Source organism: Hippoglossus hippoglossus, chromosome 8 (genome assembly GCF_009819705.1).
Source record: "Hippoglossus hippoglossus isolate fHipHip1 chromosome 8, fHipHip1.pri, whole genome shotgun sequence".
Lineage (NCBI taxonomy): Eukaryota > Metazoa > Chordata > Actinopteri > Pleuronectiformes > Pleuronectidae > Hippoglossus > Hippoglossus hippoglossus.
The window spans coordinates 13,775,113-13,801,516 of record NC_047158.1 but is presented as its reverse complement, the minus strand read 5'-3'; the positions used below and the strand labels follow the sequence as shown (position 1 = coordinate 13,801,516).

The following is a 26,404-nucleotide window of genomic DNA, read 5'->3' as shown; positions in this document are numbered from 1 at the left end:
ATAGTTCACCCAAAAAGGAAAATTCACTCATTATCCACTCAACACTATGTCGATGGGGGGGGTGAAGTGTTTGAGTCCACAAAACACTTTTGGAGTTTCAGGGATAAACAGCGTTGCAGCCAATACAATTAATTATTCAAATGTTAAATAAAACAGCAGAAAGAAACATACTGCTCCTGTGGTGTCATCCAAGTGTCCGTTAGCCCGGAAATTAAAATCTGACTCAAAACGGTGTCATTAACACCATGTTTTTAGCCTAAATGTCCTCTGATATCCTCCTCTGGAGCCACGTTCGCTCCTGGATCACAGGGGACATTTAGGCTGAAACTAAATGACCTCCTTTCGAGTTGTATTGGATTTGGCTGCAACACTGAAACACTCGAAAAAGTAAATTGTCTCTTAAATTCCTTGTTTTGTCCAAGCAAGAGTCAAAAAACGGAACTGTATATGCTTTGTAATGATGTCATGAGGAGAAGCAGCAAATGCAGGCCTGTAGTGGGTGTGTCATGAATCGATTTTGTGTGGAACAAGTCGTACATTAACCACCTCACTTGCCTTGAGTCACAATCTTTGCCGTGTTTCAGAGTAGCAGGTGGAATGTTAACAAACGTCATGTTGTATAAGGCTCCGCAGCTGCACAGTGGTGATCTCCCTCCAGATGGTCTCTCTCAATATGTTTCTCATCATAGACGTAACAAAATCGGTATATGTTCCTCTGCTTTTGATTGTTCTCGTGCTCCAAGCCAGTGGCAGATCCTTTTAATGGAAGGCCAACAATGAGCGGAGGGCAGCTGCTCGCGCTCCGACAGGGAATAAACACCTATCAGAAAGGAGGTCAGGTGAGCAGAGGCCGTCTGAAAGGTGCTTCTTTAGGAGCCGGAGAGGGAGGCGAGTGGTTCATGTGGCTATTTCGGTGCCAAAATTGGTCACGCAGCCTTCAAGTGCATCCCTCTCATCGGGGATTGGATGCCATGCTCTGTCGGGCCCCGTCCGATTGTTTACACCATACTAATGTGGGTTAATCGACATAGACACGTTGTAGGTGTCTGCATCCTGAACCCTTCATGGGGAGGAGCAGGTCCTTGCTCATTCAAGTGCCAGCCCAGCAGCGGGGCTCTTTCACTGGGGGTGGCGCCCCGTCAAGAGCCCTGACAGCCAGGAGCGCTGATGGGCATTGGAGTGGAGCGACCGGTGTCCCTCATCCACGCCGGGGATCTGACCCAGTGGCAAAAGCTAGGAGGTCAGGGAGAGTGTTACAGTCACTGCTTATTTAGCACTCCTCGCGCTTTCTTCGCCAACCCTGCAGTGTGAAAGCGAGTTTCTTCAAGAGATGCATTCAGTAGGACGTCCGCCATATTTCAGGGATGAAACGGACATCTTGCACAATGCATGCATTTTAGGTGTTCCTACCCTTGAATCTACATTTTCTTTATCGTCTTCTCTCTCTTTTTATTTCAAATGATGCTATTTTTTATTGGAGGGATAGAGTGCACGTTAGGTCGCTGAAATCTGCTGATGTTAGTCGGATGCCAACTGACGCCAACTGACGCATTGTCTGAGGCTGATGTGCAGACTGTCACCTTTAATTTCATGGGGTTGTCAGCCACACTGAGGGGACGTTGAAGCTGCGGGGCTTGTTGCATAAGTATTCAAATGAGATCGTAGGTAATAGAAATGCAAAGAAAAGATGTAGCTAGTACCTTAGTGCACTTGCACCCCCCCCACCCCCCCCCCCCTTTTTTTAATGCAGTTGCTAAAAGTTTGCAGCTTCTAATATTTTAGACACCCCAGCAGCAAGTTCTGCTCGATGCACATTTGAATGCCTCCATAACTGTGTTTGTCTACTTTGTATGCAAGCACAAACCTGCGAGGAAGAGGAGATGTGAAAACATACGGCGGCTGCTAAGTCATTGCAGCCAGCAGCTGGGCAGATACTGAGTAATCGCGAGGGGAGAAGAGGGGGGTAACTCCGCTGCTGTGACTTGTGTGTGTGTGTGTGTGTGTGTGTGTGTGTGTGTGTGTGTGTGTGTGTGTGTGTGTGTGTGTGTGTGTGTGTGTGTGTGTGTGTGTGTGTGTGTGTGTGTGTGTGTGTGTGTGTGTGTGTGTGTGTGTGTGTGTGTGTGTGTTTAACAAGGCTGGGACTTGAAGGCACGGCGAGGGCGAGACTCTCGATTCAGAATCTCTCTGCTCGCGTTGTTCCTTTTTAGGTGAAAGCCAGAGCCACTCCTCGGGTTCATTGAGATGACTTTACCTCGGCAGGGGAGTCAACCCTGCAAACCCGGCAATCCCAGCGTGATCTACCGTGACTCACTTCACTTCTCCTCCCTCAGATTAACAGGCAGTTCCACCAGACATCTAGTCATTCCCGCGCTGACGGGGTGAGACAGATACTTAGGACTGACACTCGGGGGTTTGTGTGTGTGTGTGTGTGTGTGTGTGTGTGTGTGTGTGTGTGTGTGTGTGTGTGTGTGTGTGTGTGTGTGTGTGTGTGTGTGTGTGTGTGTGTGTGTGTGTGTGTGTGTGTGTGTGTGTGTGTGTGTGTGTGTGTGTTCGCGTTCGCATCACAGTCCTCTTCACCAGCTGGTCGTGTCGCTGAGTGTCTGAGAGAAGTGGTGCCCTGGGTCAAGCCTCTTAGCATGCCATTGGGTTAAGTCTGAGCGCTGACCTGGCTTGGGAAGTGGGGGGGGGGGGGGGGGGGGAGACAAGTTGAAGTGAACAAACAGATTAATCGGACTGGAGGCTGAAGAAGAACGGCTTGAGTCCAACACCTTTTTTTTCATGGCCACCAAACTTTAAACACATAGGAAATGGAATAAACTGTGAAGGCAGTTGAACACACCCTGCATCACTTTGTAGATTTCACCTGTATTTACTCAGGCTCTGTCACAGTGTAAGTGACGTGTGTTCTGTACCCGATACATGCGGTGCAGGTTTTTTTTTTTTTTTTTTGAACACGCCCTTGCAGGTAAGGGAATAGAAGGGTGTGTCTCGTCTCTACCAGCCCGCAGGACAACACTCATTCTCCCATGCAAGCGCCACTCCCTGATTGTCAACACAGCCTGGAAAACAGTGGACGCCGTTCTCTCAAATGGCTGATTTAGGAAGAGGCCCCCCCCCCCCCCCCCCCAAAAAAAACCGTTGTTCGACGTTAACTGGAGCAAGTGCGATACTGTACACTCTCTGTTACGCTGCTCGATCCAAAATCCTGATCTGGAATGCAGTTTTCCAGCCTAAAAAGACGACCTGTTATGCAAGAGGGTTCTCTCGCGCTCGCATGCAGTATTGTCGTGACATTTGCTACACTCGAATGAATGATATTCTGATGATGATAATCAGAGGACCACAGTTTCATGTGGGAGATCTGAACAGGTGGTCTCTTAGCAACAACGTGCCACTATTCTTATGTGTTTCTGTCATATCATTGTGCAAGAAGACTCGCGGTTTGGTGAAGGGCTGGAGACGGCGAGTGAGAGCGATGGCGGTCACGTGAGCGTCCATGTGTTTGTTTTAGAAAGAGAGACGGAAGGCAAACGTCGATTTGTGTCGCTTTTTCATGAGGAATGCTCTATGAAAGCCCCGTAAATGGTCCGGAGTGAAACATCTGTCTTCTGTTTATACACGGTTGTGCTTTGTCCCTGTGGTCTTGCATAAAGAAGCCGTCTGAAGTCACTTGGAACGGAGACGCCATCCATCACTTTATTTACCTTTTTTCCCCAGCAGTATATCACATCAGGCGCCACTCGCCTTATTATATGCGATTTAATGGAGTTTGAAATGACTTTGGCTCCTGAACATCTGCCTCCAGAATATAGTGTTTCAACAAGTTTGTGCGTGCGTGTGCCCAGGGCCTTGAAAAGATTGCATTATGCACTGCGGGAGATATCATAACATCCATCGCCTGTAGAACAGCAGATTTGTTCCCTGTGCCTTTGACTGCGATGCAGAGAAAGGACTATTGCTCCACACACCCACCTTCTCTGCTCGTCCGGGGGCGGATGGTTTAGAGACACTCGCTCTTTTCTTTTACTCATCACGCCTTTTCAAGGACAGAGACTGGAGATGCTCAGCGCCAGATCCAAGGCTGCACTGCATCGCCTGCAAAGGAAGCTTCGCAGCTGTCGCTGACGGAAAAGGTGGATTTGAAGTCTCCTTGTTAACGTGGCCGTCGTCCAAACATCTACTCAACTGTCACAAAAGCAGTGCACATTAGCATTTCATTTGCTTTAAAGGAAGATACAAAACACTTTATTGTGGGAGTGGAACCGAGAAGAAGATGGGCGAGGAAAGAAAAATAGATGGAGACATTCCACCTCCTTGTTGAAGTAGTCCCTAATTACTGTGGAGGGTGAAGCTGTAATTACACAGCCCGAAAGAGACACTGAGGCAGAGATTTTAAAGTTGGTGCCGTGGCAGTGGACAATGGCTTCACATGTGTGGGTCACGAGCTATAGTTAACATGTCTGTGGCTTGTGTTTAATGTACGTCTCTGGCAGCGACAGACCGGTCGAGCTGGCGGCCACAGCGCTCCTGTGAGCCCCGGACCAGTCACGTACGCTATTGTACAGAAAGTATGAGTTACTGTGTGCAAAACCCGCGTGGTCTGAAAATGCCCTTATTTTTTTGGAAAATGAGTGAAACATTTCCATGTGGGATGTACAGTAAGACACGGCAGGATGTACATTTCAGTCACAAGCTCACTGAGATGCAAGAGCAGACGGGGGGGGGGGGGGGAAATAGCACCACCTCCGTGTTGCATTCAAATCGACTGAGCTCTTAGTTAAAAGGGACTGGCTGTGTAGTGCGCCCGAAAATAGCAGATACAAATGCGTTTTGAGTCGTCATTTGGAAACATGATTTTCTGTCTGTTGAAATCTAAATGTTGGGGGGGGGGGGAGGAGGTCAGCAGCGGAACCCGCAAAATATTCATCCATAATTCATGGACAGTCTTTCGGGAAGCTTTGAAGCTGCCATGCAAAAAAAATGGAAATCTTAATTTGCTGATATTTTCTCCATCTCACCAGTGAAGTAAGATGAAATTAAGTTTTTTTTATTGTGCGTTTTATTTTATGTCTTTTTTGTTTGTTTGTCTTGTGGAGAATGAACAGCAACATCTGCTGAGATGTTACCTTCCTGCATTAAAGTGTTTCACATTTCGTTAACACTTAGATTTTGTTTTTCCCCTCAACCAAAGTGAATGTGTCTTTTTGCTGGTCAAAGAACTAAAGCTTGCAAATAAGTCTGGTTCTCTCGGTTGCTGTGGTAACCATGCAGCGCCTGTGTTGGGTTAGTTGAGCGGCTGGTGCCGGTGCTGAGGAGGGGGTCACACTGGCTGCCGATGACAGCAGAGCAAACAAACACAGTAAATACTGTAGTTGGTCCCTAGCGAGCATATGATTTGTTGTGCGCTGGCAGCAGGAGACACGGGGGCGGGTTAAAGGATCTTAGAGGCGACCGAGTTTTTCTCCAGCCCACCTACAACCCTTTGTAGATAACTGTGGAGGCCTAGGTTTAGGGTTAGACAGTCATTTACCCTCTCGTCTTGTCAACTGGTCATTTGACTAAGCCGTGCCTTTTGGCTGCTGCTATTTCATTGGCAAAATAGCAAAGCCCATATTCATGTATCTGTCATTGTTTGCGGAGCTTTATGGAAAGACAAACATTGACAAAAGTTTAAGTAATGCGGTACTTTTCTTTGCAAGACGGGAGGCACCACAAACATGACGCAGCACTTACCCTCAGCATGACGTGGCATGGAGCGGCATCCTCCTGCTGCTGACTTTGAGGAAGTTTACAGATCCGGCTCACATCCACCCTCTTTATTGCCACTTAAATGAAGGATTCTTTCATTTTCAGTCATAGTTTAGCAGGAGATCACAGACCGGTCCACTCCCACCACCTGTAGCTTACTGTATGCACTATACGGGCCCAGGTAGCAAGGTGCAGTTTGTCTTTGCAATGGCGGAGAAAGGCAAGGGCCTGATTTGAAGATGCATCATTTAGCAACAGTTGAGTTTAAGTCTCGTGTTATAACACAAGTCATGTTGGAATATAGTTGATTATTTAGAATACAGGACAAGATACTTGCTTACTTACTCACTCATCAGCTTTAAATTAACTTATCCACTGCTGTTTATTCATCTTTTACACATCTGCTGTGTATATATATTTATTCATACGCTACAGTATCTATTCATCTGCTGCTACCTGGTCCTGTACATATATTCTTCATTATCAGTATTTACCTTAACTGTTCGTAATCTGTATATATATTTATCTGCTGCATATATATTTATTCATACGCTACAGTATTTATTCATCTGCTGATACCTGGTCCTGTACATATAATTCACATTAACTGTACATAATTTATGTCTGTATTACTTACCTCAAAACACTTTAATCATTCAGTATTTATCTACGTTCCTACAATCAGTTTTCACAGCCGTTAAACTGGTCTAAGTCCTTTACAATCATATGCACTACTCTTACTTTATAATTATAGTACACTGCACTGTTTCTTAACTGTCCGTGGACATTGCACTGATGTCATCGTTGTTTTCCTTCTTGTTTCTACTTGTTGTCTTGACGTGCTCTATGTGCCTTACAATTGCCCAATAAAGTTGTTTTGAATTTGAAATTTGAATCAGAACCATGAATGGATGACCCGAGTCACGAGAATTTATGAATTTAACTGGTATGGAAGTTATGAAGAATATGTTAAAAGTTGTGCTCAGATTAAAGAGATTATTGATGTAAAAAATGCATGAGTCTGTGCAATGTGGTGCAGATTATCAGAATACTTCCATTTTACCTATTTTTTTTTCTTCCTTCCAAAGAGCTAGACGGACACGTTCTTTTGGATCTTTGGCCTTGGTGGAGAATATGCACTTCTGTGTGCCAGTCTAGTTATTTCTCCCGGTTAAAGGAGACAAATCATTTCTTCGACCGATCCCTGTAGAAAACTGAGATAAATTAATTAGAATTCGCACATCGCGTTTACATACTGCTAAATCTGAATTGTTTGCGTGATGCAAGTAATGTCATTATCTGTAACTGTAAGGCAGTTTTTGCCGTTTTAAATACAATATGTTTGATTTGTTTAATATAGATGCCTGTCTGGGTTTGACGTGATTAAATGTATAATAGTATATTCTGTACACTTCTACTTCTCTCAGCTCATGCTGTTGGAAGTCTGCTCTCCGACATAACCGAACTATACTCAAATAGTGCTCTTGGATTTGATGTTCCCCTTGGCTTCCACTGAAAGCACATGCTGTGCTTACTGCACTGTGGTTTTAGGTATGCAAGAAGCACAAACTTCTTCATGCTATCCACTCAAAGTGTATACCTGCCTCGGAAATAAGCTTGAGCCTCGCTGTGTGCTTTTCTGTATGGACGTGCGCACTTCAGAAAATGAAAAGTAAGAAGTTGGCTGACTATGTTGGAAGGAACTGGTTAATCTGTAAATCTAAATTTCTCTCCTCTAATAAAAGGTTTGCTACCAGCCCTTATGAGAGAATGGGAGAAGTCAAGTCATTGGCTTGTGCCGCTGAGCACGATCTTTAAGAGAATCTGGCATTCTTCTGCTTAAATGGATTCGGAATGCAACCTTTCACAAATGGCCGTCGTCTTTCAAATACAAGCATACCAGTCTGACATTCTGTTTGTGATGAGCTGTGACCAGTCTTGGTTACCAAATTGACTCACTTGGGAAAAGAACCCAGGCCAAGAGAAATAAACAAATATAATGTTTCACAGGCCTTAGAGAAATACCCACACATATCTCAACAGACTGCCACATATGGTTGACGTGTAAGTTTACGCCTATACTTCATTGTTTGTTTGGTTTCACCATGTATAATTTCTTTATTCTGACCCTTTCAACGTGATCTTGACTACAACCCTCTAAACCTCTGTTTGCCGTTATCACTTTGTACGCTCGCATGATGTTCAGACTTCTTTAGGCAACGTGTGGCCTCCCTATCCACACTGTTGACATTTTACTGCATTTTCAGCTTCACTGTATTCACACTGGTTCCTGTGGTCATAACGAAGACGTGCAAACATAAATAAATTGCATTTAACTTGTCATTTTAGCAATGTTGTTAGAATTGACTGAGCCACAAAGTGTTTTAGATGCGGCGCTATTTTGTTTGCAATAATAAGCCCTCGGGCAATACTAAGTGGGATTGATGGAGATTATTTTAAAACGACTGGAATGAAAAAAAACAAAACTGTTTACTCACCATTCCCTTGTTTGCTGTGGATTTTAATGTCTACGCCGCCGATGGCAAGTAGCCCGAGGCATTGTGTTTTTGGGTTGTCCTTCTTTCCGTCCCTTTCTTACGAACATGATATCTCAAGAATGCCTTAGAGGAATATCTTCAAATTTTGGTCGTCAAAGGTCAATGTTGCTTTGACCTCACAAAGCACTTTTTTTTTCGGGCTTTGTGAACAGGAAAACTCAGGAACACGATTAGGGAATTTCTTCAAATTTGGTACAAACGTTCATTTAGGCTCACAGATTAATTTGTTTGGTTTTGGTGGTCGAAGGCTAAGGCCCCGGTAGCTCACAAGGTGTTTGACCTTTTGAACATGATGTATTACATTGACTGTAACTGCTATGGTTGGCTGAGGCGTACAACAGCTGGGCGGTAATTCTACTTACATTCCACAAGAAATTCTACTTGTGTTTTCTTCAAGGATCACATGATGATATCAAATCATGATATTGCACAAATAGCAGTTTTCTCTCTGGCAAGTATGTTCAGGCCCATTTCATGTCAACTCGGCAACAATGGGGAAACCCCTGGAGAGTTTAGCTGAGATGGTGAAACACCCAGATCCTGACGTGTCCCGTCTCGGTCCAGCGTTCCTCATTGATCAGCGGAGTCAACCAGTAAAAGGTCTACTATCACAATACACACACAGTGCTCCTTATTAAGGAAGAAAGGACTAGCTGTACGGTTGTCATTAGTCCATACGCACATTATCCACTTTCTTTTACATTCCTCTCTGATTGCAACGCTCCTCTTGGCCGGCTCTGCTGCCTGTCACCACATGACATGTCCTAACACAGTCCACACAAATACAGTAATTGGTGGCGTCAGTGCTCCTGATCCTGGGCATCGGAGGCCCGCAGCTGGTTGCCACGTAGAAGAGGGAAATCAGGAGAAGGGAGCGCGAGGAGGGTGAGAGGGAGCAGATGATGGCATCCTGGCTCCTGATTGTGCGTGATTCCCTCTGGCTCTAATCAGCTGGTGGTACTTTGAAATTACCCCCTTTAGACATGTCATTACTGTGTTTGTGTGTGTAGGTGTAAGAAGTGAGCAGAGCAGGCAGTGATGGATGAATATCCCATAGTTTTAATTGACAACGTATTTAATTTACTCCGACCTTGTTTCAATTGCTGCTACGCTGAGGAGAAGCCTGGTCAGGGCACAGGGAGGAACATTTTTAATCCCCTTAATAATATTTTCTCTTATCTGCATCCTTTCTGCTCGGGCTCCCGGCTTCTCCGTATTCTTCCTGTCCCAGCCCACAGCACAAATGAGTGTCAAACCGATTGGATTCATTCTTTTGGAGACATTTTCCTGCCCTCCTTTAATTGTCTGCTTTAAAATACGCCCGTGTGCAAATAATGATTTGATTCAGTCCTCATCTAGTCACAAAATGGACAGCCTCCCCGTCTCTCCTTAGGAAAAGATTACACTTCAGCTGTGACGTATAATAAGTCTCTAATTGAAAGATTTATCAGAGACTGTTTGAATGAGAAGGGATATACAGTACGTGATCACATACCTTTTGTTCGTAAATATTACATCCTTTTCTACTCAATCAGTTGATCTCTCTATCTCTCTCTCTTTCTCCCTCTCTCCGTGTCACACAACTTCAAGTGCCTCCTGGCGCCATTTCCCAATTAGCCGCCACAATTAGGATAACAATGTAGTACAAGAGAACTGGGATGACAAATATAGCAACAATGGGAAGAGAGGAAGACAGAAACTACTTCGCCTTAGCTGCACGCCATTTAAGATGCGAAATATATGAGAAAACATATACCTCGTATTCGTATAATAAGAATAAGCGGTATACCAGTGGCTAATCATCTAATTCGTCTATGTGAAGTTGTTCCACCACGTGCACATGGAAGAAAGACCTGTGTCAGATAACTTTGGCCTCCTCAGTGGGTGAGTGTGCGGTAATGATGCTGCACTGGGCTTTGCTTTATGTAATCCTCCCACCACTCTGAAACACCATCACTCTTTATTAGAAGCCTCCAGTTAATGTAGCTGCGAGTGTACACACACACACACACACACACACGTGCATGAATATGTGTATGAAATGTGTTTGTGATGCACACGTACCATGTGACCTTATCATCATCATCATCATCATCAATGAGATGCGCTTTACATCAGAATCAGGCAGAGGGAAGGAACATTTAGGAATAAACATTTCCTTCGAGAGGTCCTCGGGGACGAGTTAGTCTTTTATCTTCCCAGAGGCAGAGAGAGAGCGGGGATACCTTTTTATATGAGCTGCGCTGTTTGCCTGAAGATGGGACTCTCCTCCAATTACGCTCCCAGCCTATTAGACTAACACAGCCAGATTGTAAATAAAGGCAGCCGCTTTAAACACGAGCTGCTGTTAAATGAGTTTATAATGCTCAGTCTGCCATTGCTTTTTGGTAGCATTTAAAATGATCTCTATGCAAAAACAATACAGTGACATGATGCCCTCTGTAAATAAGAAATGTTTTTTAGACCACTTTTTCCCCTGCAGGAACAACAGAAACAAGTTTCCTTGCCTGTGTTCCTTAGAGCTGCTGAGCCGGTGCACTGTGGAACCGCTGTGAACACACATTTTGCTCAAGGATAAGATCCAGATAATGTAGAAGTAGGAACCGAACAGGGAGGATGGTTAACTTTGAGTTTAGCCAGTTAAGTAACGCATTCATTCGCGCTGGTTGGTTTGCTTACAAATTGCAGCAAAGATAGAAACCACAGATTGTTTATAAAGACGGACGAAATGACAGCTCCCCCCAAAGTGAAGCTGAAGCGTCCCGATCACCATCTGGTGCCTGGCTGCAGTAGGTCAGAGGTCATGTGTCCTGCCTCCTCCATGTTACTGGATGGAGCTTGGACCAAAAGTCAAAGTTCAATAAATTTGTCTCGAAGATGGTTCCTGTCATTTGAGGTAGTATTGATTGCAAGGTTGCAAGGTGAAACGTCATGATTGACAGCTGAGACTCACTTGTGATTGGTCGAGCTCGTGTGTATGGATGGGACCACCCTACCAAGGCCCCATTCCCTGATTCCCACTGCGCAGACACTTGCTCCAAATGCACATGATGGTAGCGTTCGTTGTGCTCTGAAACTTTGACAAATATTCATCATTATTCTTTTCACATTTTACTGACAAAACAATCACATAATCAATAGGTAGGGTAAATAGTGATGAAACAAATTGCTTATTGTTAAATCTAGAAACAGTCCCTAGTCTACGACATATATGTGAATTACTCTTGTATAACAGACCGTCGGCTCAAGTGAACTAATCTAAATACAAACTATAAATTAAAGGTCCATCGGTTACTGTTGTATTTGGGGATGACTGACTGCTTTTATTTTTTTTTTCATCGTGTCGTATTTTTGCATTCTAGTCCTGTTGTTGCCGTCCTGGCTTGAGATGTAAGCGCAGTCATGGAGAGGTGTAGTAATATTGTTACTGATGGTAATGAAAGTATTAGTGTCTGACTCACCGGTTTGTCTACTGTAGGTGGGCTGTGCTGCACTCGAGCCACTTGAACTGCAATTTGTGACGGAACACACACACCACAGCAAGCACAACCACTTTCACAAACACATGTGCAGTCCTATCCAAATCTTGGCTCTCATTAAAAAAACAAAAGACAGACAGTGCGATGAAGGCAAAAGTAAAAATGCTGAGGTCTGGCTGAAAGTACGAGGCACAGGGTTTTGAGGAACGGCTGGGGTTGTTTCAGGTTGACGCCGGTGGCACCGTGCCATATCATTTCTGCCACAATGTGGATTCAGGCTAGAAGTAGATTATTAAGTGTTCTTCTGCAGTATTGACGGCCTGTGTAGGGACTGCTGCTGCAGCAGTGTTGTGTGCGTGTTGTCTCTCTGTCCCCCTGGCTGTTCCTGACTCGCTGGTTAATTGGAGGAAGCCCTGGAGGAAGCACAGGAGGAGGGAAGAGATGAGAAGGTGGATGAGAAGTAGAGGAAATGATGGGGCTGCGAGATGTCAGGCATCGTGCTCTCTCTGCATTTAGACTGACTCAGCCTGCAGTGTAGTATGAGACTGCAAATCTATATTTGTACTATTTACATGCCTTAGTTCCGTTAGCAGGTAACACATGTAGGTTCAAGTATAGATGCTGATGCTGAGTCTCAGTCATCAGCATCATATGTTATCTTCACTGTTCTTCTCATTAGTGGCCATAATGAGTGTGCCCATCATTGAATTCTACTTTGAAACTAAAGTACATGCATCCCTGTCAAGAAAAGTATCTTTGTTTCGAGTCGGCATATTCATCTACCCACTCCTCCAACGCCACCATCAACCGCCAGCCTCTCCTGCCCCCTCCCACCTGAACTATTTCTCACCATCGGAGGGCAGGATGTGGGTGGTGAAACCCTCATTCTGCCCTCCATTAACATTCAAGACGAGTGTGTCCAAAGATTCTGTCGATGGCTGTTTCGTGAGAAATGTATTTTGTGCAGTGGAGGGAGGTTTGTGTCAGAGAGAGAGAGAGAGAGAGCGAGAGAGAGGCAGGAAATGTAAGACGGACAGACATGAATAAAGCGAGGTGCAAGTCTTTCTTCTCTGCCCTTGACCATGCTCTGCTGATAAGTGAAACCTTCACCTCCCATCCATCTCTTGTGTTTTTCTTTCAGACCATCATGGAGCAGTTCAACCCCTGCTTACGGAACTTTGTTGCCATGGGGAAGAACTATGAGAAGGCCCTTGCCAGTAAGTACTTTTTTCCCTCATTTATTTTCTCTGTGCTCCCTGTTTCGCTGCAGGTTCAGGCACAAAGCCAAGGCAGCACTCTCCCTGTCTCTTTCTCCTTCTCTCTTCTCCTTGTAAGTATCTATCTATCTACCTACCTATCTGTCCGTTGGTCAGACTAGGACAATATTTATCCCCCTGCCAAACGGCAGTGTACTGTACTGCTTCTATGGGAGGTATATTCAGAGAAACACAAAACGCCTCTAATCTGATGCAAGAGTGGGGATGGCAGTCAAATTCACAAAAGATGAATGTGTGAATGTATGGATTCACTTGGTAACAGTCTCCCAAAACTTTCCCCCTAAACGGCCCTTAACTTTAACACAAGGCAGAACCCCCTCAGCCCAACTAATCCGACAATTAGTGGAACTTCTCCCCCCTTCCCAAGCCTGTGCTCTTTTTCTCCTGACACAAACAATAACTAATCCTGGCCTTGGTGTAGGTAAGAGACAGACTGGTAGGGACTCACTGAGCCATTAAAAACCCACTTTGCGGGATTGGCTCGACCCAAGGGACTAAGAGGCTCTGATTTGCGGGGGCAGGGGATGGCAGGACACGCTTCCACCCATATGGTGCAATCACTGAAATTATTCAACACCAGAAATGCCAAAAAAGGGCTTCATGGGTAGGCTTTCGAGGTGTGGGAATGGGAACGCTCCAGCTTTTTCAACACTGCAGTGAGTTACTGAATCTCACAGCACTTGGTAAGTGTTAAAGCAACAGATGCATACAACTGAAGGACTTCAACCGCCTCACAAGCATGAGCTCATTGTACGAGCGACATTAGGAGGCAGGTACACGAAACAATGGTTGTCCTGATTAAGAGACGAGTTGTTCCTCCGGAGTGAAGGATGAGTGTTGGATCAGTAGCTCTGAGATGAGCCCCTCCCCTACAGGTTGTCTGTCTGCCTTGCAATCACAGATCCGGTAATCCTCTCCGTCTGTTGCTGTGAGCCCCTCACCACACATTTCATTAGATAAAAGTTAAGGATCCGTACCGATCCAGCTTATCTACTCAGCCGCCCTTTGACTGAACATGCACACACTCCTGTGCTACAAAAGCAGCATCAGCAAGAAAGAAGTGTCCGTTGCTTGGCGATCTCTTTGTACATCTGCTGGAGCTCCCACCTTCCCACTCGCACAAAAACACATGTGTGAACTCGCATTTACAGTCATATACACACACACACACACACACACACACACACACATTCAGACACACTTTACCACATCAAGCGTGGCAGGAGGTCTGTTTGGCATAACGAAGAGAAATCAGCCATGATGTTTTTTTGGATGGCGGGGGGGGGGGGGGGGGGGGTTCTCTGCTCTCAGTTCTCAGGTGTTCCCCCAGCGAGAGAAGACAGAGGAAACACATGCCGTTATCTGCCGTTGACTCAGCTGTAATTGGGATTAGCATTAGCATATGTCCCTCAGCCTTGGAGCAGAGCTGCGAGGCTCCCAGCCCGGGAGACTTCCTCTATCGCAGGGCTACATCTGTCTTCTAGAATTAGCCTGCCCCTGCCAGGCTATTGTTGTAAATGTGTCTCTCACCTGGCAGCTGTCTGCAGGCACAGGGCCCATCTGTCACCTGGACTGCTGTTGAATTCACCTCCAAAAACGCGACGGCCATTACTCACTGGAGATGGACTGATTGGCAGTCTGCACGGCAGTAGGGCAGAAATCACTGGAAGCAGACTCCTGTGTTGTTTGACCTTTGGTGGCTGGCGCTGCAGCAGTCGGAATAATGGGGCAGAGGTGGTTATTGATCTCGGAAACTAGGAGGATTCTTGATCTTTCGAGTCGGTGACAGAGAAGAGCAGATATTGCTTGTGATGAGATTAACCTCACTGATTGTTTGTCTGTATGCTAAAGACCAAGGGTAAAGGCCAAACGTTTTGTGCACATTGGTGTGTTTATGCACAAATCTGTACATGCATGATGTGGGACACCTTTTTGTTTTGGTGACCTTTGACTAAATCGGTTTATTACTTTGAGCAGTCAGGTCACACTTTACACATTTAAAGCACCATTCATTTACCTTTAATCAATGCTAGAGGGAAATGTAATATACTTAACACCAACTTTGACAGTCATAACTGAAAAAGAACAGACCTAAATAAATCTAGGAATTCACAACAGCTAGCCATGGCTAACGCTACACTTCCAGAAATCACTTCTTCGCTACTCTTAAAAAAAAAAAGTAATTTCTAGTGGCAGTACAGCACAACTGCTGTTTAAGAGCAGCAAACAATAAGTGATTTTACGGAATAATTGCGGTTTTATCGAGGTTAAACTAAAATACTTGAAACGAAGAAGTGGTATCGGATCAGTACACAAGCTGTGTCTCAATTCAGGAGCTGCAGCATTTGAAGAGTGATTGCATCACAGGGACATGACTAGGCTGTCCCATTTTTTTAAAGGCTCCTTCAAATGCCCAAGCTATCCCAGGATTCATTGTGCTCTGGTGACTAACTGTTTTTCAAAGAGGTAATGGACGAGACATCCAGTGCTTGAGGATCACACTTCAACTCAACCGAACAGCCAATGGTATACATGTTAAAAAATCAAGTTACATGTGTCCGGCTTCAGCTCTGTTACCTGGCAACAGCAATAAGGGCGGGACGAGTTGGTGACGCAGATCATGGAAAGCCTCTGCGGACCAGACCATCTAATTTCAGTTTGGCCTTTGGGGTATATGTGGCCCGCGAAGACTGCTCCCTTCGTGGGCTGGGTAGACCGCCTCCTCTGAAGAAAGCAGCCCCTGAATTAGGACACAGCTATAGAGTCCTGTACTCACCGATGCCTGGCTTTTTCTGCAGTATCTGGGGCATTTCCAATTCAGGTATTGGAAGTTCTTTAAGAGGCGGCCACGTAAACCAAAGCATCCAGTGATGCGGAGGGGCAGCCCAACAGGTTGAAGCCTTGTCTATGCAGGTGTATGAACCCTAATCCATCCACTAAGCAACAGTCTCCTCAAGTCACTGTGTCACCCTGCTGGAATGTGTTCAGACATATCGACAGAAAAGATGAAATGGAATGGAGTACAGAAACGGCCAGTGGTGGTTAACACCATGGCCTTGCTGTTTCCTCTGTGGGACACGATGTTTTTCGCGGACCTATTGGCCCATTTGTTAGTGGATTAAAAAGGACACAAGAATACCCTTTGCTTTATTTTTACCACACACTTCCATCCATTCAAACACCAGCCATTACACAATACACCCAAGCACGAGGTCAGGAGGGACTTACAGCAATCTGTGGCACGTGTCACCAATAGACAAGCTGTTCAAATATTTACCAAGCAAAGTAAATGCTTCCACTTTTTATCTGTTTTGAGCAACAATAATTCACATCTCACTAATTTTTGTAGTCCCCAAAAATCTTCTAAATATTAAACTCAATAATCAAATACACCTTCGGGTTATAATAAACTATCTTTCCTTCTCATTATGACAGTGGGCCTGAAACAAAACATAACAGGAAACCACTTATATTTGTTTCTTCCCCGGCAAGTACAGATTCTGTCAGAAAAATAATTTCCCCGTCGCAATCAAGCATGCACAACGAGATGATGTTGAGTAATTACTGTAGGTGGGAACATTAGTGCCTCCTTTTGATTTCTACTGTGTGGTGAGAAGCTGTGAAAGAAGAGGAGGGAGCATGTTTCTGCATCACTGGCCAGAGAACTGTCAACGGAGTTTACACAAATCCTAACTGTATAATGTTTGAAAAGACAAAGTTTGTGTAACCTTTGCCCTAATAAACAAACCCTTTCCTCTTCTTGCTTCTCTTTGCTTGTAGATGTGACATTTGCTGCCAAAGGCTACTTTGATGCTCTGGTCAGAATGGGTGAACTGGCCAGTGAGAGTCAAGGATCCAAAGATTTGGGTAAGTGGCTGACACATACCTACCTCCATTTTCTTTTCTTTTTTGGGGATTTTTCTCTCTTTTCCTGTCTTGGCTCTGGCCTCGGTCACACTGACCTTCAGCAGCACCATCAGTCCTTTTTTAGACGGCTCCATACAAGCACACGTCTTAACATTTAACTTTCCGTGCGGAAAAATGTGGCAGCGGAAGCCAAATGCCATTCAGAGTGAGTGTGTGGGCTGATGCATTTTTTAATTAGAATTTTTTACTGAATCATTTTAGTTTGTTGTTAGATTGTGTCCTGGAGGAAATAACTTTCTTTTGTTGGAGAAATGTTATCACAGAATAGACATGGGTGAGGATGATGAGATGTGAGCGCAGCTCCGTCGGTACACGGTGAGGCGGGAGCGGAATATCATTTATTTACAACAGTATAGACGATGGCAATGCTTCATCTGAAATGAGGATTAGATTTTAGAAAAGCCTTTTTAATACGACTGGTATAGGAGTTTGCCAATTTGATGTGTTTCCAGGGCGATATGTATTTATTCTGCGCGGAAAAGTGTATCAGTATAGCAGATGTCAGATGTGTTGCACGTAATGTGATGTGGGCCTGCCATGTCAATTAGGTGTGTGTGTCTGTGTGTGTTGTCTGTCTACAAATAATAAGGTCAATTGGAGATCCAACACCTGGTCCTCTCATAGTGAGTAGTTTCCTAGGTGATGGGAGCCGGCGAGTGTATCTGTATTTGCTGTCACCAGCCCATGGGAAATCAGCCCCTGTTTGAAGAGATTCCCTTTGCTCCGATTGTGCTTTCGACTGCTTGATATACGTGAAGTAGCTGTTGATTTGACTGAGCCTTTGTCGGGTGGAGCTGCGTTCCAGTTTGGGTTTCCTCCAGCCCAGCCGACAGAGACTGACATGAAAGTTCTCCCAGGATGTTTTATTCAGAAAGCAGCCCTCTCTCTTTCTTTTTCTTTCTCTCTCTCTCTCTAGCTCTCCCTCAATCTCTCCTCGCAGCCCCTGTGAGGTTTTATCATTGATTCCAAACTTTACAGCACTACCTCCATGTTGAACCGAGCCCGGCTTACAGTAGCGAGCTCTTTCAAGCCAAACGCCCCTAGGCTGAACTTGTCGTGAGAGGAGAGCAGACTGACGTGATCTATCTGACAGCTGATCTAATCTCTTCTTTGCACCAATATACAACACATTGGCTCTAACGGCTAGAAGATCTATTATTGTAAAGAATAGTTATTATCCAACGTTTCTGTGTGTGCCGGTAGGTGAGTCCTCTCTCTTATTTTTGCACATATAGATATGTCAGTTTTGGAAGCTGTGCACGTATACAGTACTATGTGTGTGGAAGCGCTGTATATCTATGTACTCATCTATTTTGTCACAATAAGGGAACTGAAAATTGATTCCATTTTCAGAAGCCCTGCCTGGAGGAAGCAGGCTTTTTGAAATGACTCATTCCCCTGGTCAAACGACTCATCTCGTCTGTCTTTATATCTGTCTCTTTTTGTCTGCGTTCGTCAAGCTACAGCCCAGACTGAAATGCTTTGTGCAGTCCTAAGTTGAAAAAGGAAAAAAAGCTAAAAGGTGTCATCCCAGGTCCTTCATTGTTCGGCGCATACCAGCTCTCCTGCATAACACAATGGTTCCCAGGGGGAACAGCAGGATGGGTGCTGTTTTATTTTCCAGCTGTTTTTGGACTTTGCCACACCCTGATGTTGTTGCCAGTGCCTCGACCTCCTCTCTCTGACCGTGTGCAGGGGTTGAGCTCAGGGCTTCCTGTTTGACTGGTGGAAGTGCACAGAAATATCAACAGAGGGGAAGAAAAGCGAGTACCAGAGGTTAACCACACAACCCACAGTCTGTGTGCTAAGTTTGACAACACATGGCATATGAATGTGACATATTGTTTTGAGCTTTAATGTTAGTTGAAAGATATGTTATGTAACAATTCTTCTTTGAAATGTTTCAAAATGACTTGACCTGTATTATAGACTTTGTTGACTTGTGTATTTACATTATTCAATATGTTTTTAACAATGTTCAAACCCAGAGGAAACCACAATTTTATTCAAGGTAACGGGACATTTCCTTTTGGTCCCCTTTTAATTGCATCATATTCCTCCGGGGCAAACGACATATGATTAGGGAAAAATACGCGGTTAGCCAGTTGTCTGTTTTCTCAGTCACTCATAATGGATCACGATTATTCATTACTGCTTGCTGCGTAATGTGAATTCAACTTTATACATTACCTCGTCAGTGAACATGATTTGTGCCTGAGTCTTGTTAGGAAGATTTTTTTTATCGGCAATCGTGCTGAAGACAACAAATCCCATGATTCCAAGCTGCTTCGTGACATCATCAAACTAGGTCTTTTGTAATTGATTTAAGACCCCTAGAGGACAAAGTGACGTATTGTACATCTAATTTTGGAATAAGCTTTTAAATCTTATTTGTAAACATTTTAAATCTCCCTTCTGTTGTTATATTTTCTTTAGATATGTTTCCATGTGATGTATGTAAATTGCTTCTAAGAGGGTGGATAAATTATTATTCTTCCCACACCAACATTGTGCCTCAATAGCTCATGTGTATTGATGGAGGTTTTAAAAATAACTCCTCTATTAAGGTGATTGAGGAGTGGTATATTTTGGACCTTGCAGGTCTCTGAGGCCCTCACTCTCAGTCCTGATGATCGTTGTTTGCTTCTTTGCATTTTAATACAAACCAGGCCTCACAATGTTGCCCAGAGACAACAATGGACATGAGTGCAAACACAAGCTTCAAAGCTCCGTGTTAGGTATCTGACTCACGCTACAGCAACGAGGTTTCCACTTCAGATTTGGCTTTGTGTCATGTTGAGTTGATTGTCCGATTATCCTTAAAAAGACAAATGCCGACTTGTTTGCCGCGTATCAGTATGTACACACGCGCTCACACGAACGTGCACGAGTTAGAGCTCTTGTTGCACCTCTTTAGAAAACCCTGTTAATTCCATAGAGGCTCAGTAAGAGACGGGCTGCAATTGGTCCCACCTACTCACCTAAGAGTCAGCAGCTGCACTCCATTTGCTTTTTTTTCTCCCTCCTGCCTTTCTCAAACACACGCGCACACACACACACACACACACACACACACAAATAATTATTATGCTTAAAACAGGGGATGAAATTACCTCGTGAAATAATGCCCTCTGTTGCTGTTTCATAAACAACACATCCACATGCGGCTTGATTCATTCCTTTACAACACAATATGTTCCCACAGGAACCCAACCCCTGTGTGTGTGCACTATATGTGCACCCGTGTGTTCATGCCTGTTGTACATGCACGATTGTGTGTTATTTCTGTGCATAAACCTCCCGTTATTTCTCTGTGTTTATACAGTATGAGTGCTCTTTTAATCCACTTGTGTATATCTCTGCCTAAAGAGACGGAGTGTCTCTCTCTCTCTCTTTCTCTCTTTCTCTCTCTCTCTCTCTCTCTCTCTCTCTCACGCCAGCCCCACTACTCCCACGCACTCCCTCCCACATATCCTCCTCTGGTTGGGCTAATCATCGCCTGTCACTTTGCCACCCACACACACACATGCGTACACATGCGCACACACTAACATACACACATACACACATACACACCTGCTCTTCCTCCCTCATCCCCCTCTCTTTCCCTTCTCTCCCTCTGTTTCTGCCATCCTCCTCCTCGTTTATCTGTTTTTTCGAGTAGAAGGAGTGAGCACTTATTACCTCAGTGGCATTAGGTTTTCAAACCCTACTACAGGAAATAAATAGTCTGTGGGGCTGGTTATATTTATGACCATTCTTACCAACCATGCTCTGCTCCATTGTGATCGTTATTTACTTACCAAGCCTGTTACCGAGGAGGCAATTCCCGGGTTTGAACTCCTCCTGCAATTCTTAGTATTGTGAATTATGTCATCATTCCTCCTTCCTCTTCAAAAACAACCAATCAGCAAAGTTTGCCATTTTTACAAAAATTATTGGCTCAAAAATTTGGTAAATTCACTTTACTTGCATTCATGTATTTCACAATTCGACTGTCAACAGGATGGGCATTTAAAAAAACACATTACACCACCCAGGGCCTTTTAATGTACAAGTATAACAGAATTAATTTTGCACTCCTCCAAAGCTACATTACAGTAACAGATACAAACTAGATGGGCAGTCAGTAGAGAGCTCCAAATTGCACACACTCGTAAATATCAATCCCCTATATGAAATATTTCTTTTCATCAAGATCCATGAATTACTCACTGGGATAACACCCTTTCTCCCAATGTTAAAGAAAGTGGAAAAGAAAATAGCTGGATCCACACCAACATTTGATGGCTCTTGTTTTTCTCCATTTTGCATTTGCAAAGAGAAGAAAAGCCTTTTTAACTGATAGCTGGGGATGCAATGGGTCTGATGATCAGAGTATTTTAGACTGCAAGGCACTTTTTGAATAAAAGTGAGCGCACACAGACTTGAGATGTTTTTCATGTAATCTGGACAGAAACAATAAAACATTAAGCTTATACAACCCATGGTTTATATTGCGTCTGTCCCAGTTCACTGTAATGCACTAGCGCAACAGAATAGTGTTGCTATTATACCCTCCATACAGAGGGAGGATTGGATTCTGGCTGCAGGCCTGTGTTACGACTCGCTGCTACGATCAGCTTGTTCTCTCGGTGTCCTCAGGTAGAAGTAGAGTTGAGCCGCTCTGTGCTCGGCTGGGTGTGTTCCACAGTTCTGTCCTACATGGCTAGTGTTTCACAGTTTGAGGTGTGAAAGTAAACAGAGCCCTGGCCCTAAATCTCACGCATGTACAGAGCGCAGACATAATGCATCACAGTAGGTTAAATCCCACATGGCTTTCCTCTCCTGAACAATAAGATAAACTCCCTCTCGACCATTCGGCTCAGTTGTCTGCTTAAAAAAAAAAGAAAGAAGAAAAACCTCAACAGGAATGTGAAGTGTTTACAGTTCAGCCTCCCCAGCCAGAGGAAATCAAATAGCGCTCTACCCTCTTATCCACTTCTGCAACCTTGCTAATTGCCACATTTTAATAACACATCTGTATGATTCAGCACAAAGATGCGTCTTATGGGAAATTACATGCATTAGGAGAGAAAAAAAAAAGGAGGCCATATTAAACTGTACTAAAGCGATGGGTTGCTTAAGAGTTGCTGCCGGGGGAAGGGCCCCTGGGGAGGAGAAAAAAAAAACTTCCCAGTAAAAGGTTCACACAGGGAAACTGAGGCGGCAATCTGATGTGGCTAATTTATCTAGGACATAAGTGTTAAATAGCTGCTGGTAAATTAATACCTTCTACAATGTTGTGTTACCTGGGATGTTCTGTATTTGAATGAGCACCCACGATTACACACACTGTATACATGCATCTCTCTCTCTCTCTCTCTCTCTCTCTCTCTCTCTCTCTCTCTCTCTGTCTCTCTCTGTCTGTGTGTGTGTCCCCCCTCTCTGTCTCTCTGTTCCCCCTCTCTGTCGCTCTGTCTTTAGTCTGGCCTACCTCTCTCCTCCTCCAGCACCTGCCCCTGTTTAAATGAGAGCAGAGGAGCTCTTTTCTTAGCTCTGTGCCACCATCCCAGGGGTCCCTGCCTTCTCCTGCTCTATTTCTGAGAGACGCACTGCATGATGGGAAGCCAGTGGCCCCCACACTCTCGATCTATACACACACACACACACACACACACACACACACACACACACACACACACACACACTTGCATTGCCCTTCATTTGTTCATGACAGTGACATGTGCTGAAGGTGAGCTGAGATACAGCTGAGGTGATGTGAACAGGACTGCACAGATGACTCTCTCTCTATCTCAGAAAACCACAACACACACACACACACACACACACTTTATTTACATTCCCAACCGGTGATGTGGACGTGCGACGACACAAAGCACCACAGTCATTGCCGTGCTAATGTGAACATGTGATCAAACCAGTACGTCCACATTTGGGGTGGTTTGGTTTCATGATTCGTGTGGGTTTTGGATGACTGTGCAGCTCTTGAAGTATCTGCTGTAGTCATGCATGGTGGAAGAGTGATACCTGAAAAGGCCGGATTTAATTATATCGAGCATTATAGTGCATGGGCTGTGTTTTGCATATGTCCAATGCTCACATAGAATATGATAGTAGCAGGACCAAGGTTTTTTAATTTTTTAATTTATTAAATCCTGCATTTGCAACAATCTTTTATGCTGCCGACTTTAAAATGAGTTAAAGATTAGATTCTGGAGACATTCTGCACACTGTGACTGTGCACACACGCACACGTTATATAATATAAAATAACATAAAATATTAAGGAACGTTTTCCCTGAATGTTACAGTTGTGACAAGAATTGTAATATTGGAACCGAATTAGGTGACATCTAAAACTGCTATAAAAGGTAAAATGCCCCTTAAATGGAGCATTAAATGTTATTTATAGCCCTTGGGCTTTACATGATGTGTGACCTGATTAAATGACTAAGGGCTCTGCATAATGCTAGAAAACCATATAGACCCAGAAAGCTGTGAGAAAAATGAGACGGGCTTACTGTGTGTGTGTCTGTGTCTGTGTGTGTGTGTGTGTGTGTGTAGAGACCCTTACTGGCCCTGGTTTCTTAGGGCTAACTTGCTGGATCAAATAACACACACACTTTTCACTCAACCCCTCCTTGACTCTCATGCCTCAACAGGTAGCTGCATGACTCTGCTGTTTTCCTTATTGCCTCCACTCAAGTGCAAAGAGCTCTATTATCCAGCTTTGGAGAAAACAGCACTATCATTAAAACTGTTGTATGGGTTCACAGTCGTCTCCCTTCTTCGGCATCACTTGTAGTTACTGTATTATCCAGGGACTTTCCCCATCACTCCACTTTTTACCTTCATATTGCTCTTTCTCTCTGCCCCAATTTACTTTTAAGCTTTCTTCACTTTGAATGTTGTACTTTTAGGCCCAAAAAAACCAAAAAAAAAACATCATCTTTAAAATCGTTCCTCGCTCGTCTTGTTTTTGACATCCGTTCCCCCTTCCTTTCTCCCTCCGTGTTCCTCCCGACCTCGTCAAATCAGGCAAAGTGCTTGTGATTCATCATTTGTGCCGTCAGTGTCAAGGAAACAAACAGCGATAGGTTATCAAGCTGGTGTTTTGTGCTGCAGCAATCAAAGTTTCCCTCAGGAGGTGTATTTCTTTTATGAGAGTTTAAGTCATAACCTGAGGCTGCAGCCTTTGTGCAGGTTTCGGTTGAGTTATGAAGCATCAGCTGTACAATGAAATCTGGCGTCAATCAGGGGAAACGATGTGAGCTACGACAAGTTTCTATTTCGCTGAGTTTGATGTTGCTGTTATTCTCGTGGTGTGGTCAACCATGATCTCTCTATACGCCCGACTACATCTCATGGCCTCTAATGACTAATATAATCAAAGAACCAGCCTACTATATGAAATAAAGAGCAGGACATCGTGGACTCGAGTGTTGAATTGTTTAGTTTATGCTTTTCTTAAGATTTATGCTCAGGCTTTAGATTGTACATGCAAAGATGGATGCTATCCAGACATGAAGCCCAAATATCCTCATATCCACATTTGAAGCCGCAGCCTGCACAGTATAGTGTTTGGGGGATGGAACCACGGTAGGGAGGTCCCGTCAGTACTCCGTCTCGACCAATCATGAGTCAGGCTCAGCTGTCAATCATCACGTTTCACCCCCCTTTTCTTTTTTTTTTATAGCCTCAAATAACTTTAAATTTTAAATTAACTTACTAGACAAATTGACAGTTGGACATACATTGATGTGACAAGAACCACCTACAATGACAGAAGATGTCTTCTGCGGAATATATTTGAAGTGATCTTGAACTATTTGCGTAGAGGAGGCGGGGTTTATGACTTATACTGCAGCTTAGTGGAGCAGCCATGTCGTCCATCATTCTATACCGTATATGTTATAACTCAATATTCAGCCAAAGCACTGCACCCACTGTCTAAATCATTTTTAGTCAAAAACTACAATATTATATCTGGTTAACTGTTCTTATTCTAAGCCTTTCCGGTAACTGAACAGTAGTATTTGATATAACTGTGGGTAAACTGCTCATTGTAATACTTTCTGTGGTCAAGGTTCACGGCATGCATTTTAGTTGGATAAGAAATTAACATTTTATTTTATCTTTGTGTAAACGGAAAGATGCTAACTTTCGACATATACAGCTTTTTTATTTTTTGTCAGTTCTAAAATGTGCTGTGGTTGAGGCTCTAGTGGAGCAGCAACTTAAAGATTTGCTACACACTGCACAGCATCATCGGGCAGACACGGCATAACGGCCTGTACCCGGGACCTTGTTGGAATATATATATGTATATATATGTATGTATGTATGTATGTATGTATATATATGTATATATATATGTGTATCAACACTACATTGGTCCACTCCTGTTTAGCAGCCGTACAGTGCCCCTGCATGTGAAAGCCTTCATTATGGCCTAAATGCATGACACCATTGCTGGACAAGCTTATTTTAGGCTACTAGGTTGAACAGCTGCGATAGCTGAGTGTTCAATTTGAGTAATATGTCATTCATCAAAAGTTTTCTCCCCCTGAGAGGTTATGTGATTGAGCGAAGCGGGAAAAGAGCTTTTTCCTCGTGTGTGTGTGTGTGTGTGTGTGTGTGTGTGTGTGTGTGTGTGTGTGTGTGTGTGTGTGTGTGTGTGTGTGTGTGTGTGTGTGTGTGTGTGTGTGTGTGTGTGTGTGTGTGTGTGTGTGTGTGTGTGTGTGTGTGTGCGCTATATAAGCTGTAAACCGTCATCACTTTCCATGTCGTTGTTTCACGCGCTCACACTGCAACCCAGACTCGCAGCTATTACCTACTTTTCGCACATAATCTCGCTGCCCCAATATACTCTCAACCTTGTTTGTTCCCCTGTGACTGAGCATGCCATGTAGGAAGCCATTAACATCACTGTACTAGTCACACACACACACTGCGCACATACACACATGCACATACCTGTGTACTCGTTCTCCCCAGGTGGGACCCCCTCCCCTCTTCCTCCCCGGGGAAGTGGGGATGCTGATGTAATGACAGCTGATTGTATGGGTGGAGATCTCTGAGCAGCATTTTGTAACACAGCACTTTGCAGCTGCTGCCCCTCATCTTGCAACTTCTCCCATGGCAACGACCCTAGCATTATCCCGCTTCCATGACAACCCGTAGTGAATCCGGCTTGACCTTCACCAGTGATTCAGTGCATCTACATCCACCTCCATTCTCTCCCTCCCTCCATCTCTGTCTCTCTTGTTCTCTCCCTTCAACATCGCAAACTTCCACTTTTTTTTATGTTTTTTCTTTTTCTGCTCCATAGCCCACATTCTGTTATTCAGTGTTTTTCTTCCTTTTGCTCTACCTGTGTGGGTGTATCATCGCTGCTGTTACACAAGCAGTC

At 44.2% G+C, this 26,404-nt stretch overlaps 1 protein-coding gene across 6 annotated transcripts in view; it reads left to right on the top strand.

Moving 5' to 3' along the window:
- The window catches only part of baiap2a (BAR/IMD domain containing adaptor protein 2a), a 53,327-nt gene that overhangs the window by 891 nt on the left and 26,032 nt on the right, over positions 1-26,404 (top strand). For 5 of the 6 annotated variants that reach the window (XM_034593974.1, XM_034593976.1, XM_034593973.1 and 2 more), the window contains exons 2-3: positions 12,927-13,002; positions 16,843-16,929. In XM_034593974.1, coding sequence (XP_034449865.1) covers positions 12,927-13,002; positions 16,843-16,929 — 163 coding nt within the window. Of the gene's footprint in view, positions 1-12,694; positions 12,839-12,926; positions 13,003-16,842; positions 16,930-26,404 lie in introns of those variants that run through there. The other variant, XM_034593978.1, reaches the window with a different exon arrangement.